This window comes from Hippocampus guttulatus, chromosome 6 (assembly GCF_054856545.1).
Source record: "Hippocampus guttulatus isolate MCC_2025c chromosome 6, RoL_Hgut_1.0, whole genome shotgun sequence".
In the NCBI taxonomy this organism is placed as follows: Eukaryota; Metazoa; Chordata; class Actinopteri; order Syngnathiformes; family Syngnathidae; genus Hippocampus; species Hippocampus guttulatus.
The window spans coordinates 8,771,358-8,785,909 of record NC_141266.1 but is presented as its reverse complement, the minus strand read 5'-3'; the positions used below and the strand labels follow the sequence as shown (position 1 = coordinate 8,785,909).

The window sequence follows — 14,552 nt, the reverse complement described above, 5'->3', positions numbered from 1 at the left end:
TGGGCCAGGTATGTATTGGACTTTTCAGATAATATTCAACAATAGGATGGGGCAGATGCAGGTTCTCACAAGTGGACGCATTTCAGGACTCGGGCACAGCCCGACGAGGGCTTTCCATAAGGCCCGACTGGCTCAACAGATTTGTAGACAACTTGAGCATTGTAGAAGGTCAAATAAGTGCTATTACACAATACAAGCAAAAAAAACAAACAAGAAATGAAAAGGTCACATGCAATACATTGCACTGAATCTTTGCTTCAAACACTATCTCAGATTAAGCACTTAATTTAAATAATTTAGTTGTATCAACAGTATAAAAATATTTTTATACTGAGTATTGATAATGAGCAGAATCATATTGTGCATTTCCCTCAAATATATTTGATTATGTGAAAATCTAGTCTCATGCTCCCCAAAGTACTCAGTTCTGATTTCCTTCAATCATTGCTGATAATGCTACAAATATACCAAGGAGAAGAAATGTGTGATTCATTACCTGTACAGTAAGACGTTTAACAGAATCCCAAGCATGGCCAATGAGCTCCTTCATCTGTTCCTCTGATGTTACCAAGGACTCGACGGCTGTTGTGTCAGGCATCACCTTCATAGGAATGGATAGGGGACGGGATTCTGGAGAACAGGCGGGCAAAGACAATTGACACGTTTTTTTAAAAAAACTGCTTGAGTTATCACAAATAATTGAGTTTGTAGTAGCAACATGACCTACATGTTGACTCCAACTATTCAGGGTCACTTAACTGTATTAAACTCACTGGAAGGTGAAAATAAATAGCCATCCATCCATTCTCTGTACCGCGTATCCTCACGAGGGTTGCAGGAGTGAAATTTGTCCAATGTGATCGAGTGGACAGTGGTCAGATTTTGAGGCCTCACAGTATAAAGAATGACTGAATGGATGTTGCTCATAAGATAAGATAAGATATCCTTTATGTGTCCCACACTGGGGAAATTTACAGTCTACACCAGCAAGATTGTGGGTAGAAACAAGAAAGAAGAAAAAACAACGTTTTTGCATTCACAGATGTGAATTTTTTCATTTTTTATTCAGCAGCCTGACCTCATAATAAAGATCCATTGAGCTGGACAGCCATCAATCCATTATCTGATACGCTTATATTCATGGGGTTCACGGGCGTGCTGGAGCCTATCCCAGCTGTCTTCGAGCAGTAGGCGGGGAGCATCCTGAACTGGTTGCCAGCCAATCGCAGGACACATTTAGTATTGACAAACAACCAGTCGCGCTCACAATCACACCTAGGGACAATTTTGAGCGTTCAATTACCCTGCTATGCATGTTTGTGGAATGTGGGAGGACATTGGAGTAGCCGGCGAAGACCCACGCAGAACACGCCAACTCCAGAGAACAAGGCCAGAGCCAGATTCGAACCCACAACCTCTGCATTGCGAGGCGGACATGCAAACCAGTCGAGCACCATGCTGCCCCTTTATTAAACTGAGAATGTGCGCATGTGTAACACACACGCTTACACACACACACACACACACACACACACACACACACACACACACACACACACACACACACACACACACACACACACACACACACACACACACACACCTAAGACAGTAATAGCTCGACATGACACATCCCGGTATGGCTGCTGTGGTCCAGACAAAAGCAGATTGTGCAGACATTGGTGCTGAACCGCAACGACAACCCCTCACGTTTCACAGATTGAATCCAAGAACACACCATACAAGTAGAAGTCACAGTCACCGTGGGAAAAATGTGAGTAGAGAAATGAAGGATGAGAAAGGTTAAGTAGAGAGGCAGAAACGGAGCCGATGAGAGGAACATGGACAGGCAGAATTCACTTTCGACCAGATTAGCCTGACGTCTGTGCATGTTAAAGCCATCATGGTGTCAGAGATTAACAAGAGTTTTCTCTAAAGACAAATTTAGACATATTCCATGATCTAGGCCTGCTTTACTCAGCGGCTCGATCCCACATTTATCATAAACGGGTAGTGATGTCACAGAAACTGCAGCCTCCTCAGATACCACACATCTATACGTCAATAAAATAGCCAAATGGATCAGCGTAAGAAAATATGTGAATCACTTGGACACTGAAGAATATTCCTGGAACTTACCTTCTGTGTAATCACTTGCCTATAACTGTACGTGGTGCATGGCTCTGAGTTGTACATCAATACAGACAAGACTATGGCCAAAATAATTGTCGTCTTGCACAACTGGCTAGCTATTACATAATTGAATTTTTTATTATTATTGAATAAACATATGTGAAAACCTGTAATCATTGTAAATAGCACAGCCACCTTACGCTGTGTTTTCTATGCTACTGCTAATTTATTATATTCATTCTACAAATGCATTGCTAATGCTTTATTTTATATTGCACTTATATTGAACTGTGTACAGTTCTTTTCTGAAACATTTATTTTTTGCAATGAAACACTATTTTTTCTACCCCCCCCTCTCCCCAATTTTGCTGCTGTAGACTGCAAATTTCCCCAGTGTGGGGCAAATTGAGTTATCTTATCTTATCTTATCTTTTAGAGGTATCGGTAGTATGTAGAATGCTTTATAATTTGATTTGATCTGTTTTGGGGGAATTATAGCTGAGAAACAATCCCCCCCAAAAAAGTTTTTGTTGCTCAAAGTGAGACTCCATCATACTTTTGAATTCATGAGTTTTCTGAAATAAAATGTCAGCAAACATGGTTAAAATATGCATACCTCCTTAAATGATTATTTCAGTGGTGGTGAAAGTTTAAAAAAAAGTCCTAACGAAACCACAATGTCTCAAGTTCCAGTGAAAAGTTCATGATTGACGGCAGCTGGCAGGTTCTATGTGCAATATAAAAAAAGTTGGTTTTACAGCAGGCGCTGGATTCGCAACCATCGGTATTCTCAGGAGCTCAATGCCTTTATTGGATAAAACTCGATCAAGTCTAAGGTGCGGCCCAATCAAAGAATAAACAAGGTAACGCCAATAACTGCATTAGTGTCACTCAGTCTATCTACTGGGTGTGTATGTCAAACTATGTTTGTCTCTGTAAAGCTAGGAAGTCATGATGTTTCTTTGATCTTATTCAATATCTTGACTACAAATTTTGGGATGCTGATCAAAAAAACGACTGGTGAGATTGACTGTTAAATGGATTGTAAAGTCCATATCTCACCCAAAGGCAAATGCTTTCAAACACAGCAAATGTGGGCTTTTGCCAGGGTTCCTAAAAGGTTGCAAACAGTTTTACTTGTTGCACTTTTGAACATGCTCAAAATGTTCTTGCAAACCATTGTGGCAAGTTTTTGCAAAACAGTCGTGAACATTTGGAAACGGTGGTAAGATGCGTGGCCAAAGTTCGTTTGGATTTGCCAAAGCTAGAAACCATGTGACTGTGTTTCCAATATGTTGACGAAGACAAATTTCGAGACAAGGGTTGCCTGCACCATCTTTTAAGGGTTTTTGTCTGAGACTTTAGAGTACAAGTTAAACATCATTCATTTCCACATTATCGAAATCTACTACATCTTGGACGGCAAAAGTAAATGTCTCTATGGCATAGGCAACCCCCTGGATTTCCCCAATACTTATCAGTACTACATAAGCAGGCACGTATATTTATGAAGAAATATACCTGAGCATTTTTATCTTGTCTACTCCCTCTCTGGCATGTTACCTATTGGAACAGTATTCTAAGTGTGTGTGGAAGGGTCAGCAAAATGGATTCTTGAAAAAAAACCTGCCTGCTTACTTGTCTCGGGTAAGTTGTTTATGCAAATATTTATTTATATTTCATTGCGGCATAGGGTGCAAGAAGGTGGATCAGACACAAGATATAGAGCGAGAGAAGGAACTGAGAAAGGAATGAAGCAATCGGGTCCCTGTGGCACGTGTTGCCAGGTCAGCATTGTAAATTAGAATAAAAATGGGAATTAAATACCGATGTGCGCAAGATAATGCCTGAACTGTTGATGGGATTGGTGCACCGTACGTCAGAGTGGACTTACGACACCAAAACGATGACACAAGAATGAAATAATCGATAACACCAACCTAATTTCAAACATGTGCATGTGTGAGGGGACGGTGGGGTAGATTGTGGGATGCCGTTAATATTACTCAACTGTGAGCTTGCGAAGCCCTTTGAGGCTTTTTTTTTTAAATTAGACATTATAAACTGGGCTTGACCTGTCCCTGAACGTGAGTGAGCCCAGTTTCGAATCATTGCATCTTCTTTTATTCTCACAACTCCAACTTCCCTTTCTGTTCCCTTCACTCTGACCTAAAAGCACCCAGCCAAGATCCACAAGAACCGTAATAGCCTTATCATTCATAAAAGCGCAAAAAGGAAACACACAGAAAAATGTATTCCCTCTCGAGTCTATGGGAGTTTGAATGGGCTAATCAGTATGAGGCATCTAAATACATTCAAATTTAGCAGTAAGAGTCCCTTCGAGACTATAACCAGTCCTCTCAGGCAGGGGCCTCATATCTCATTATTTATAATTTGTCTTGCTTTCTTTGCCAAGCCAACTATCCTTACCTTGATAAATTATTGGCCGTACCCGAAAAAGTTTAACTATATAAACTCCACAATGAAAATATTATCCCATTCTGGAAAGCACACTGCAGCCAATAAAAACCTGCCTGACTTCCATCAGGCTACTAGGACATCATGTATGCTGCGTAAATCTGCCTGCATACAGGTACAGTATGTCTTCCTGTCAGTTTCCTCTATCATATTATGTGTACATAAATGCATCTATTAGCTCGTTTTGTTGATTCATACCAAATATATTGCAAGTGAGGTCTATCTGGAATGTCTCTTACCCATGAACTGTTCTCTTCCCACTCAAGCATAATTTTACTTACAAGGCTGAGATTACCAAAAGGTTTTCCGAGGAGCACAGTTCTAACCACCATGCTATATATATGTGTGTGTGTGTGTGTATTATATTTCTTTGGACAACCTTACAGATTAATGGCACAAACAAAACAAATGTTTCCATTGCACTCTATCGTTTTCTAGTCTTCCCAGTAAACAGAAAAATTATACCTAATCCCATCATCCAGACCACTAGCAGACAGGAACAAAGGCAGCACTTCTTGTTCCAAACTTTGGGAAGCAGAGCCAGTTCGGAGGATAAGTTTCTCAGCAAAGCAGAATTCTCTTAGGGCGCCAATGGCTAATTGAAGGATTGAAAAGCAAGGCCAGTGAGCTCATTTCTCTGGTAGATGTTAGTGAACAATGAGAAGGTTGGGACTTGGAACAAGATTCTGCTTCCAAAAAGAACATTCATTAGAGATAGAAAAAAAAGAAGAAACTAAGGGGTTACTTTTATGTGAACCACTTTAAGAAGTAATTGTCAGGGCAGACATATATTGATTTCAAACTGCAGCCACACACACACACACACACACACACACACACACACAATAGTAAAAAAAAAAAAAAAGGCTCGGGTCATACCCAGTGCTTTAAATGGGCTGGTACGCACCAGCACTATGTGCCAGCGCTTCTCAATTTTAGCCTCTGGTGTACCAGCACTTTTTAGGGCGGGATTTCACATTATATCCCAGCCGTCTTCGGGCGTTAGGCGGGGGACACCCTCAACCGGTTGCCAGACAATCGCAGGACACACAGAGACGAACAACCATCCACGCTCACACGCTCCAAGGGAAAATTTCGAGTGTTCAATCAGCCTACCATGCATGTTTTTGGCATGTGGGAGGAAACTGGAGTACCCAGAGAAAACCCATGCAGGCCCGGGGAAAACAAGCAAACTCCACACAGGTAGATTGGAGCTGGAATTGAACCCGGTACCTCTGCACTGTGAGATCGGTGGTCGACTAGCGAACCACTGGACCACCCTCTCTGTCTCAAACCACTGGGTCGCCCTCTCTCTCTCTCTCTCTCTCTCTCAATCTCTCTCTCTCTCTCTCTGTGTGTGTATATACACACACACACACACACGTTTTCACCTCTTAGTTCACCTGGCAACAGTCGAATAAGTGGCATCCCGCCATCTACTTTTTCCCTCTTAAAGCACTGTTCATACCAGTGCGATGGTCAGGACTGGTAAAGAAACTATTCTGACATATTTAAAAAAAAAAAAAAAAAACAGCTACAACAAAAAATTGTAATGGCATAAAAAGTGTGAGGGGGGATAACATAACATGAAAACACCCTATAATATAATAATACATTTTATTTATAAGCGCCTTTCAAGACACCCAAAGACACTTTACAATAACAAAAAACACAAAACAATACGGGTTGAGCTGTTGTGCAAAGCCCGTGTCCCACATGACAGAGGCCTCAGTTTAATTCAGCCATGCTTCTTCCACAACTCAGTAGTATTTTTAACATGTACATGTATATTTAACATGCAACCACTTAAACCCGAGCGGAAGAAAGACAGAGTGACATATTTGCCTGCCAAATGCAGAGATTATTGGTTCTGAGATTTGAGCCGGGCAGCAAGAACACTACATCATGATATCACCTTGCCCTGAGCGCTTTCAGGGGAAATGATCTGCAGTGAGCGGGATGTGTGTGTCTACGTATATTTGCTTGCACATTAACAGGCAGCCGTTAAAAGCCTGGAGGAAAGTCCCCCTTGATTACAATGTACAAATGTAGCTCTGCAAAATGTGTTACCAAAACAGCATCATACTCTCGATACATCTTAAGTTCCACGCATGGCCAGTTGGAGACAGGGTATGCAGCCACTACAAATGTTGTGAGACATCCTGATTTATTATGTTTATTCCAAATACAATTGGCCATCTGTCTGATTTACCTGTTTTTTGGGGCCAATCTAAGAAATTCCGAGAACAGACCTGTTGCCTGTTTTTTAAAGAGAGCGCATGGACAAAATAGGGCCTGAAACAGCCATGTGCACCTTTTTTACACCAGCAATTTATTTAACACATAAGCATGATGCTACCATCACCACCACAAATCGTTGAATCGTATGTAACAATATGATATTTCAAAATAAGTCTTGTCTTGCCATGATGCGTTTCAAATGAGGTGTCACGTTTTCATGGCATTAAGTTATGTTGAGTGCTAAGTTAGAATTCCACATTTTTCCTCCACAATGGCTGTTGGCATCCGTCGTGTCACATTACCGCGAGCAATTGCCGCCTTAGAGCTCTTGAAAATTTAAGATGCTCTTGAAAATTTCAGATGGAGACTTCTGTAGTAAGGGCAAGTCCAGTCCCACCTAATATTCAGATATCTCATACCAGTTCCTTTTACTCCACACGCTGATATGCTCTTTATTGTTTCATCTTTAATTCCTGAGCACCAACAAAATGGAGTGAAAGGCACAGAAAGAAAGGGAATCTGGAGCACCAGGAGCAGCATATTAAAAATGGTTTATGCAAGCTACGATAGTGATGGTTTTATATGCTCCAAAAGTTCGTCCCTGCCTCCCTGTGACAGGTCTCCCACTAAGGTTGGAATTGATTTCCTTTTTACAAATTGAGTCTTGTATCTACTTTCTGATTGTTTCATTCATGTTAGGGTCCATTATCGCTGTTGCTCATCATGACATGCGTGACAAACATGGCAATTGCAAGACAACACGGTCTAATGGTCATACAATACAGTAGTCACAACTAAAAATACAAAGATGCAGCTGGCACTACGGTATATTTGGTGATTAGTAAGATTACCTGTGACAGTCTTGGTTTTGACAGGGCTGCTTGCATAGTCAGAAGCTTGATTGGAGGGCTGCTTGACCAATGGTGTGCTGCCTACCGATACCTCATCCTCTCTCCGCTTTGCCAAGGGAACTGGACCTGGACCTTGATTCTGTAATGGAATTTAGGAGATTAGCCGCTATCTCAGATCTCCAGAAAGTTGCTGAAAGGTGGTGGCACTTGAATTAGGAACAAAATGAACCTAAAGGATATGGACAAAAAGTTATTGCATTGGTGCTGTAAGAGCCGCCGCGCACTGCAGGATGTATTACTGCATGTTGTGTAAGTGAAAAGCCTTTACGCTGGGACGCACCTTGACACCCTCGACCATCCACTCACAAAGTAATAGCATCCATGTAGTTTGAGGGTTTTTTTTTGTTTGTTTGTTTTGTTTTTTGAGTGGTAAAAAGTCCCCAAAGCATTTGATTTATGTAAAGAAGAACTACCCCTATAGTATGTGTGATATGTATTGAATTTTAGCATCTGTTTAATTCATGGTAGCTTTCATCGCTCAGCATAAGTTTAGTGAGCTCCTGGCTACATGCATTCAACCAATCACAGATGCAACCAGCAGGCAGATGTGTTGTTTGAACCAACTTAGAAATAGCTCAGTTGATGACAGACGCGCGAAACATTTGCCAAATGAGGATATGAGATCGACTGCGGTCATGCCTGAAAGTCAATGCAGTTTGGATAGATAGGGACAAATCTATACAGCTACACTGCAGCCAAACAGCTTTGAGAATGTGCTTTCTACGTCACAAACAATGTCAGACACAAATTATAATTGCGGTCTGTGAGCACCAAGACTTGTACAACACAGCCAGCTTCCAATACGAGACAAAAAGGAGCAGGTGTAGGCTACTTGGCGTAGTTGGTAAGTAAGTGGATGGACTAGTTTACAGCTGTTGAACCGAGCTAGCAATAGTTTTCGCAAAAGCATCGGCCACCTGAATGACTAGCATTGTTTTTTTTTTCCCTTCATTAATGTCAGAGAAGGAGATATTGTGAACATGTAAGCATTACATTTCATGTGTATCTGGGTTTTTTTTGGGAGGGGGGCATGAAATATTTTTTTACAATGCATTTTCCCTTTAGCGTGGGATAAATATACAAATTGTGTAAATAAACATATTGTTCCATTTTCTGATCAATCAGTCAAACTCATTGGCCACTGATCGGAGCCAAAAGGCCTGATCGTGTGAAGCCTAATGTGTACTTCGTAGATTGTATTTCAATCACATGGCGGGGTTTGGTGAACGGCTGTGTCTCGTTTGCTTATAACCCGCAAAGCGATTTTTCGCCTCTGTGAAAGCTTCCGTGTATAAGTTTGGCTATAATTTGCGACATCACCACATTGTGCAACTGCCACTCAGGAAATTTTGTGGCAGAACCCTGCACACTAGGTGAGTGTCGAGTGGAATTCTGCCTCATCAGTTGGTGTGCGGCGGCCCGAAGAATAATCAACAACATAAGTGCATAAGATCATGTCAAAGTGAAATTTCAAAGTGACAAATGCATTGCACCTTTCACTTTGACCTTAGAAGTCCATTATTTTTAAAGTTAATGACAAGTGAAAAGAGGAAACCTGTCTGCTCTTGAAAATGTGTGGCACATTATAAAGCACAAAACACAACAATTGAGACTGCATAATGTTGAGCAACCAATGTTGTACTTTGAACCATCCAGCAGCAAACATTAAGTGTTGTGAAAATGAAAGGTGATGGAAAACAGTCGGCATGTCCTTGTCCCAGCTTTTTGGAACTTATTACAGGCATCAAATTCAAAATTAGTGACTATTTGCAAAAACCAAAGTAAATCAGAACATTAAATGTCATTGCAGTGAATTCAATCATATAAACATTAAAAAGAATGTGCAAGTCATGTAAGTATTTAAGTTGTTTATGCCGTCCCAACTTCAATGGCATTGAGGCGTGTCTCAGTGGAGGGAGACAAACAAAATAAGAACTGCATTCCTCAGTGTTACTGTTGTTTTTACTGTGCATTTGACAGATGAAGATCTTGAATCTTGAATTCCAGTCCATGTGCTACTTTTCTTGGGTCCATGTCATCTATCTACCAAATGCTAGAGTAAACAATGTTAATCTTGCTAACCTTATTCTAACAAAAGAGCTGCTCGGCAAAATTAATAAGTGTCGTGTGTCCTCAAATTAAGGGTTCATGCAAGCCATTAACATGAAAAATAATACAAGGCCTAAAAAGAAAAACGGTCCCCCTCCCACATTTGCTCACACTAGAGGGAGTGCAACAGCATTTTTTCAACACAAATGAAGATGGAAAAGATGCTTTCTTGCCCACAAAACTAAAAGAGGCATCTCACACCTGTTGCTGTTGCCTGCTGCTCCCTCTATGAGGCTGATGCAGAAGCCACGTACAAATGATCGGGTCCACGTTGATCGATATACCCTGGACACTGGCCAAGAGAACTGCACCTGGACACATAGAAAGCAGAAGAAAATCCATTTCAATGGATTCAATTCCCACTAAAGTGCTCAAGTGACACGAAACAATTTGATTCAGTGAAATTAATGACATCATGAGCAAAGGTGGACGACTCTTGTTCGAGTCTCACAGTTCTCAGTGTGACCTACATATCTTGAGCATATAAAGCTGTTTATTAGAGAGGAGAGCAGCAAGGACTATTTTTCCTCCAAATGCACTGTTCAAAGAGGTAAGCACTCTAAGCCAATAATAACATTTTCTTCTGATAAATTTCTATGAAACTTGAGACTTTGGCTGTGTTTTGGTTTACTCTTAAATAATAATCTTGACCAACAATAAGCGAGCCCTGAGGTAATGCGTTAGGATCCTATCAATAATGATTCCCATGCCGGCAGGATTAGTGCAGGCTCTCTGGCGTGCCGTGGAATGTCCCCAGCATGACGACAGGAGGATGTTTTAGCTCTCGCAGCAGGACTTTCAAGAAATTTAATGGTACTTTGGACAAGACCCCAATCTGCTGTTTCAGGCCCCAAGGCAAAGGGGAATCAGTGTGAGTGCATGCATGTGCGCGCCTGTGTGCGTGCATGCGTGCCAGACTGTAGAAGCCTGATTGTTTGCCGTCTTGCAGATGTGACAATCACACACACACAGATGCGGACGCACGACACGAGAAAACTTTCATATTTCAGCACCTTCATGTGAAACAATGTAAATAAAAGGCTCTAATTGGCTTCACTTTTACAATGTTCAGTCATTTGTGATGCCATTTGTATTTACCTACGGCGCAAAAGGTGTGATTGACTGAAATTAATGTGTGTGTACTGATTGTGTTATACAATACAACTAGATGGGTACAAAATTTGGTCATTTTTGGGGAGGGGTTTTGTGTGTCAAATAATTGTTTGCCAGTGGAAACGGTTTAATCCTCATGGTGTGCAATGGAGATGTATTGACCCAAAAAAAAAAAGATAAATGTTTTCCTCAAGTCAAACTAAGAATCCTTCGTTTATTGTTTCATCTATCTTCCGACGTAGTTTACTTTCCATCAGTTCTCTTGAAATGTTTCCCCTCGCACCTCTCAAATGTCTTGTGTCCTTAACAACAGCTTTTCTGGCACCCGTCCCTAATTCAAATCTATTCCATAACCCACCCTTGTGTTCTCCCATCCATCTTCCACCCCTCCTTTCCTTGTACCACAACCTCCACATCACATTACCATTACAATCTCTCACTTCACCGTCCAGATTGCTGTCATCCTCCATTTTGCACTACTTTTTCCACCTTCAGTCTTTTGTCACCATGCATCCACTCTCGCCTTTTCCTAAATAGGAATCATAATCTCAGCCCTGTGGCTTGAACTGCTACACCACAATGCGGCTGCCTAATAAGACTTGGCTTTAGGTGTAGTGCTAGAAGCCAACTTCTACTAGTTTCATCATCGACCAGAACAGCGTGAGCAAGAAAGAACCCAAAAGGCAATGAATGAGCTGCATAGTGAAGATGTATTGGGTAATTGACTTGAAATCTAGGGCTTGGGTGAAAACTCGACGGGATAAAGCACAATCGTGACTCACACCACAAGTCAACATCAACGCCATCAACCAACCTATTTGATTTATTATTACAGAGATAAATGAGCACAGAAAATATGCATCATATGTACTATTATCGCAACCAAAGAGGTTTATCTGCTGTCAAGACACCATAACAAAAATAGAATACAGCTGCAGATGCAAGTATGGAAACCCATTTAAATGACCTCCATTTCTATATAAATATTGTAGGCATTAAATGGGATCTATATGTAAGTCACAACAATAGACAACATGTCATATTAAAGAGCACGCTGTTAACAATGCAGCAGTGCAGTTTGGAAAAAAAGTATGTGAACCTTTTACATTAAAAAAAAATGTCGTCCTTCATACGGTTACAGTTCAGCAAACATTCGTAGGGATTCCTGCTGTGGAGTTCATGTCACATCATTTACTTATATCGGGATGAGACCAGGACTCGCTGACTGTACCACTTCAGAATATGTATTTTCTTGGGTAGACACCATTCAGTTGTTGCATTACTTCACTCCTTTGGGTCATTGCATCATCCAAATTTTCTTCATTTTCAATTGGCAGACAGACGGTCTTAAATTAAATTTGAAAATGCATTTTTGCTGGCAACAACAGCAATTGGTCCAGGTCCTGAAGAAGTGGTACAGTCCCATGATACCCCTTCCACTATACTACAATTGGAATAAGGTTTGAGGACAGTGTGCTCCGTCTTTTTCACCACACACAGCTGATTCTCACAATTCCAAGAATTTCCAAACAATTCACATTCACTTTTTTTTTTGCAACTGTATTTCAGTGTCATGATATAAGTAGAGGCTTCACTGATTTTTCACTTCATATCTAAAGTTGCTTACTGATATAGAAAAGAAGTTACAAATACATCCCCCATGCTGTTACATGACCTGAGGTAATTTCTCTTGAGCCAAATGGATTTCACCATCACAAGGACCAATTGCAACAGTTGGAATTGAAATAAGCTGTTTTTGGAAGACGCACGGATGCTAGGTTGTAAAAGGTGGCATAAAATTGGCTTCAATGTGTGTTAGAATTGACAAATTGCACAAAGTGAATTCAGTGATACAAATAACACATTTGTTGTTGCTGTTTTAATGTCAGGGAGCAGTTGGGGATTAAGTACTGAGAGGAAAGTAGTGCCACAGGAACCATTTCTCAATGACCAAATATGGTCAAAGTGGTGGTGGGCAATTGGCCAGATCTTTTGGATTAATAACAACTAGGATTGTTGATGAATGTCATGCACAAAATGTTCATCTAATGTAAATGAGTGCACATCAACATGTATGGTGTGTTACTAGTTCACATTTAAAAACAAACAAAAAACTCCCTTTATACACAATGTTTTATCAACTGAAAATGTGCCCATGCATGTTTAATGGAATCGTTTTATTTTTCTTAAAGCGCGACCAATTATCTCTGTACTAATTTCACAGTAACACAGAGACACAATACGTGTAGACCTGCCTTTTAGGCCTTTGAAGACCCAGGCTATTAACACAACTGTTCTCGTTCCATCATTGTGTAGACACAGCAGCCCCAGAACGACACTTCCTTTGAAGAAGGCAGCATCATGGAACAGCCTGACATGCTTAGGGGGCAACCTCAGCAGGACGCTAACTGTTGTTTTCTCTGCTCTAACAGGGCGGCATATGGGTAATTACAGAAAGTGATGACAATGATAACAGATGTGTTTTTCTTACTTCATAAATTATTCCTCGAGAAAACACGAGTGAACTGCGCAGTGTATGTGCAGACATATGAGGACACACTTACCTTGACTCACCCACAATGGACCTATTAATGTCAAAGGTGATTTTTTTTCCTCTCCAAAGGCTTAAGACCAGTAGACTTAAAAGAGAGCGTGGGGCTGCTTGGTGATGTTTTACAGCTAACTGACATCAGGCTGCTCGCAGGCTGAGTCCATGTTGAATCATGAGACCGGACTAATGTGAGGCCCCTTCGACAAAATGTTATGCATATTCTCATAGTCTTATTTCTTCTTGACTCCTAAAATACTTCATTCATATCAACCCTCTATAAGGATTATACTCTTGTTATGTATTTATATCATATAGTGTGTATTATGTTACAATGCAAAGTCTGTGTACAGCATCAAATTCCCCAGAGGGGGCAAAAGTCACAGGTTAAAGAGGGCCCAAACCTAAATAGGCCACAACATCAAAACTACAGGGCCATGACCCAACCATCAGCGTTTCAGACAGGCAAAAAAAAAAAAGACATGCCCCCCCCCCTCACCCGCTCATCAAGAAGAGGGGGGAGTATACGTGTTTTAGCCAGCTAATCGCCCCCTCAGAATTGGTTCATTATTGGACATGAGGCAGTGCTGGGACTATGTGTCCAGCTACTCCAACTGAAAATAAATAAATATAACCCAGCTCACGTCAGTTAGATGACTTCTGACAGGTTTAGTTAATTTCGAAGCCAAGTAGCAAAACAAAACATTACGCAAGCGTGCAGGGCCTATGCTGCCTTTAATTGCTTTTCCGATGAGCTCATAACTTGAAGGTGTCCTGGAGCGAGCCATGCACTTCGACAGGTGTTCCGCTGGTTTGAGTCGGTGCGAGTGTCGGTAACTATAAATGTATGTGTGTGTTTATGTGTATTGTATGCACGTGACAGACCAGGAGCTGCTGGCACTGCACACAAATGACTCAGCTGTGTGTGGGTGGATGTAAGGAACAGTACGTTCAAATTAAAAAAAAAGAAAAAGGGCAGACATACTTCTTTGTCAAAATATGGTAGTGTTTCTATTTTC

General features: G+C 41.0%; 1 protein-coding gene across 2 annotated transcripts in view; it reads right to left on the bottom strand.

Annotated features, from left to right (window-relative positions):
• The window catches only part of vps13b (vacuolar protein sorting 13 homolog B), a 343,076-nt gene that overhangs the window by 188,808 nt on the left and 139,716 nt on the right, over nucleotides 1–14,552 (bottom strand). For both annotated transcript variants that reach the window (XM_086112801.1, XM_086112800.1), the window contains exons 20-22: nucleotides 10,074–10,183; nucleotides 7,704–7,842; nucleotides 497–630 (exon numbers count right to left, since the gene is read on the bottom strand). In XM_086112801.1, the coding sequence (XP_085968927.1) occupies nucleotides 497–630; nucleotides 7,704–7,842; nucleotides 10,074–10,183 (383 nt within the window). The remainder of the gene's footprint in view (nucleotides 1–496; nucleotides 631–7,703; nucleotides 7,843–10,073; nucleotides 10,184–14,552) is intronic.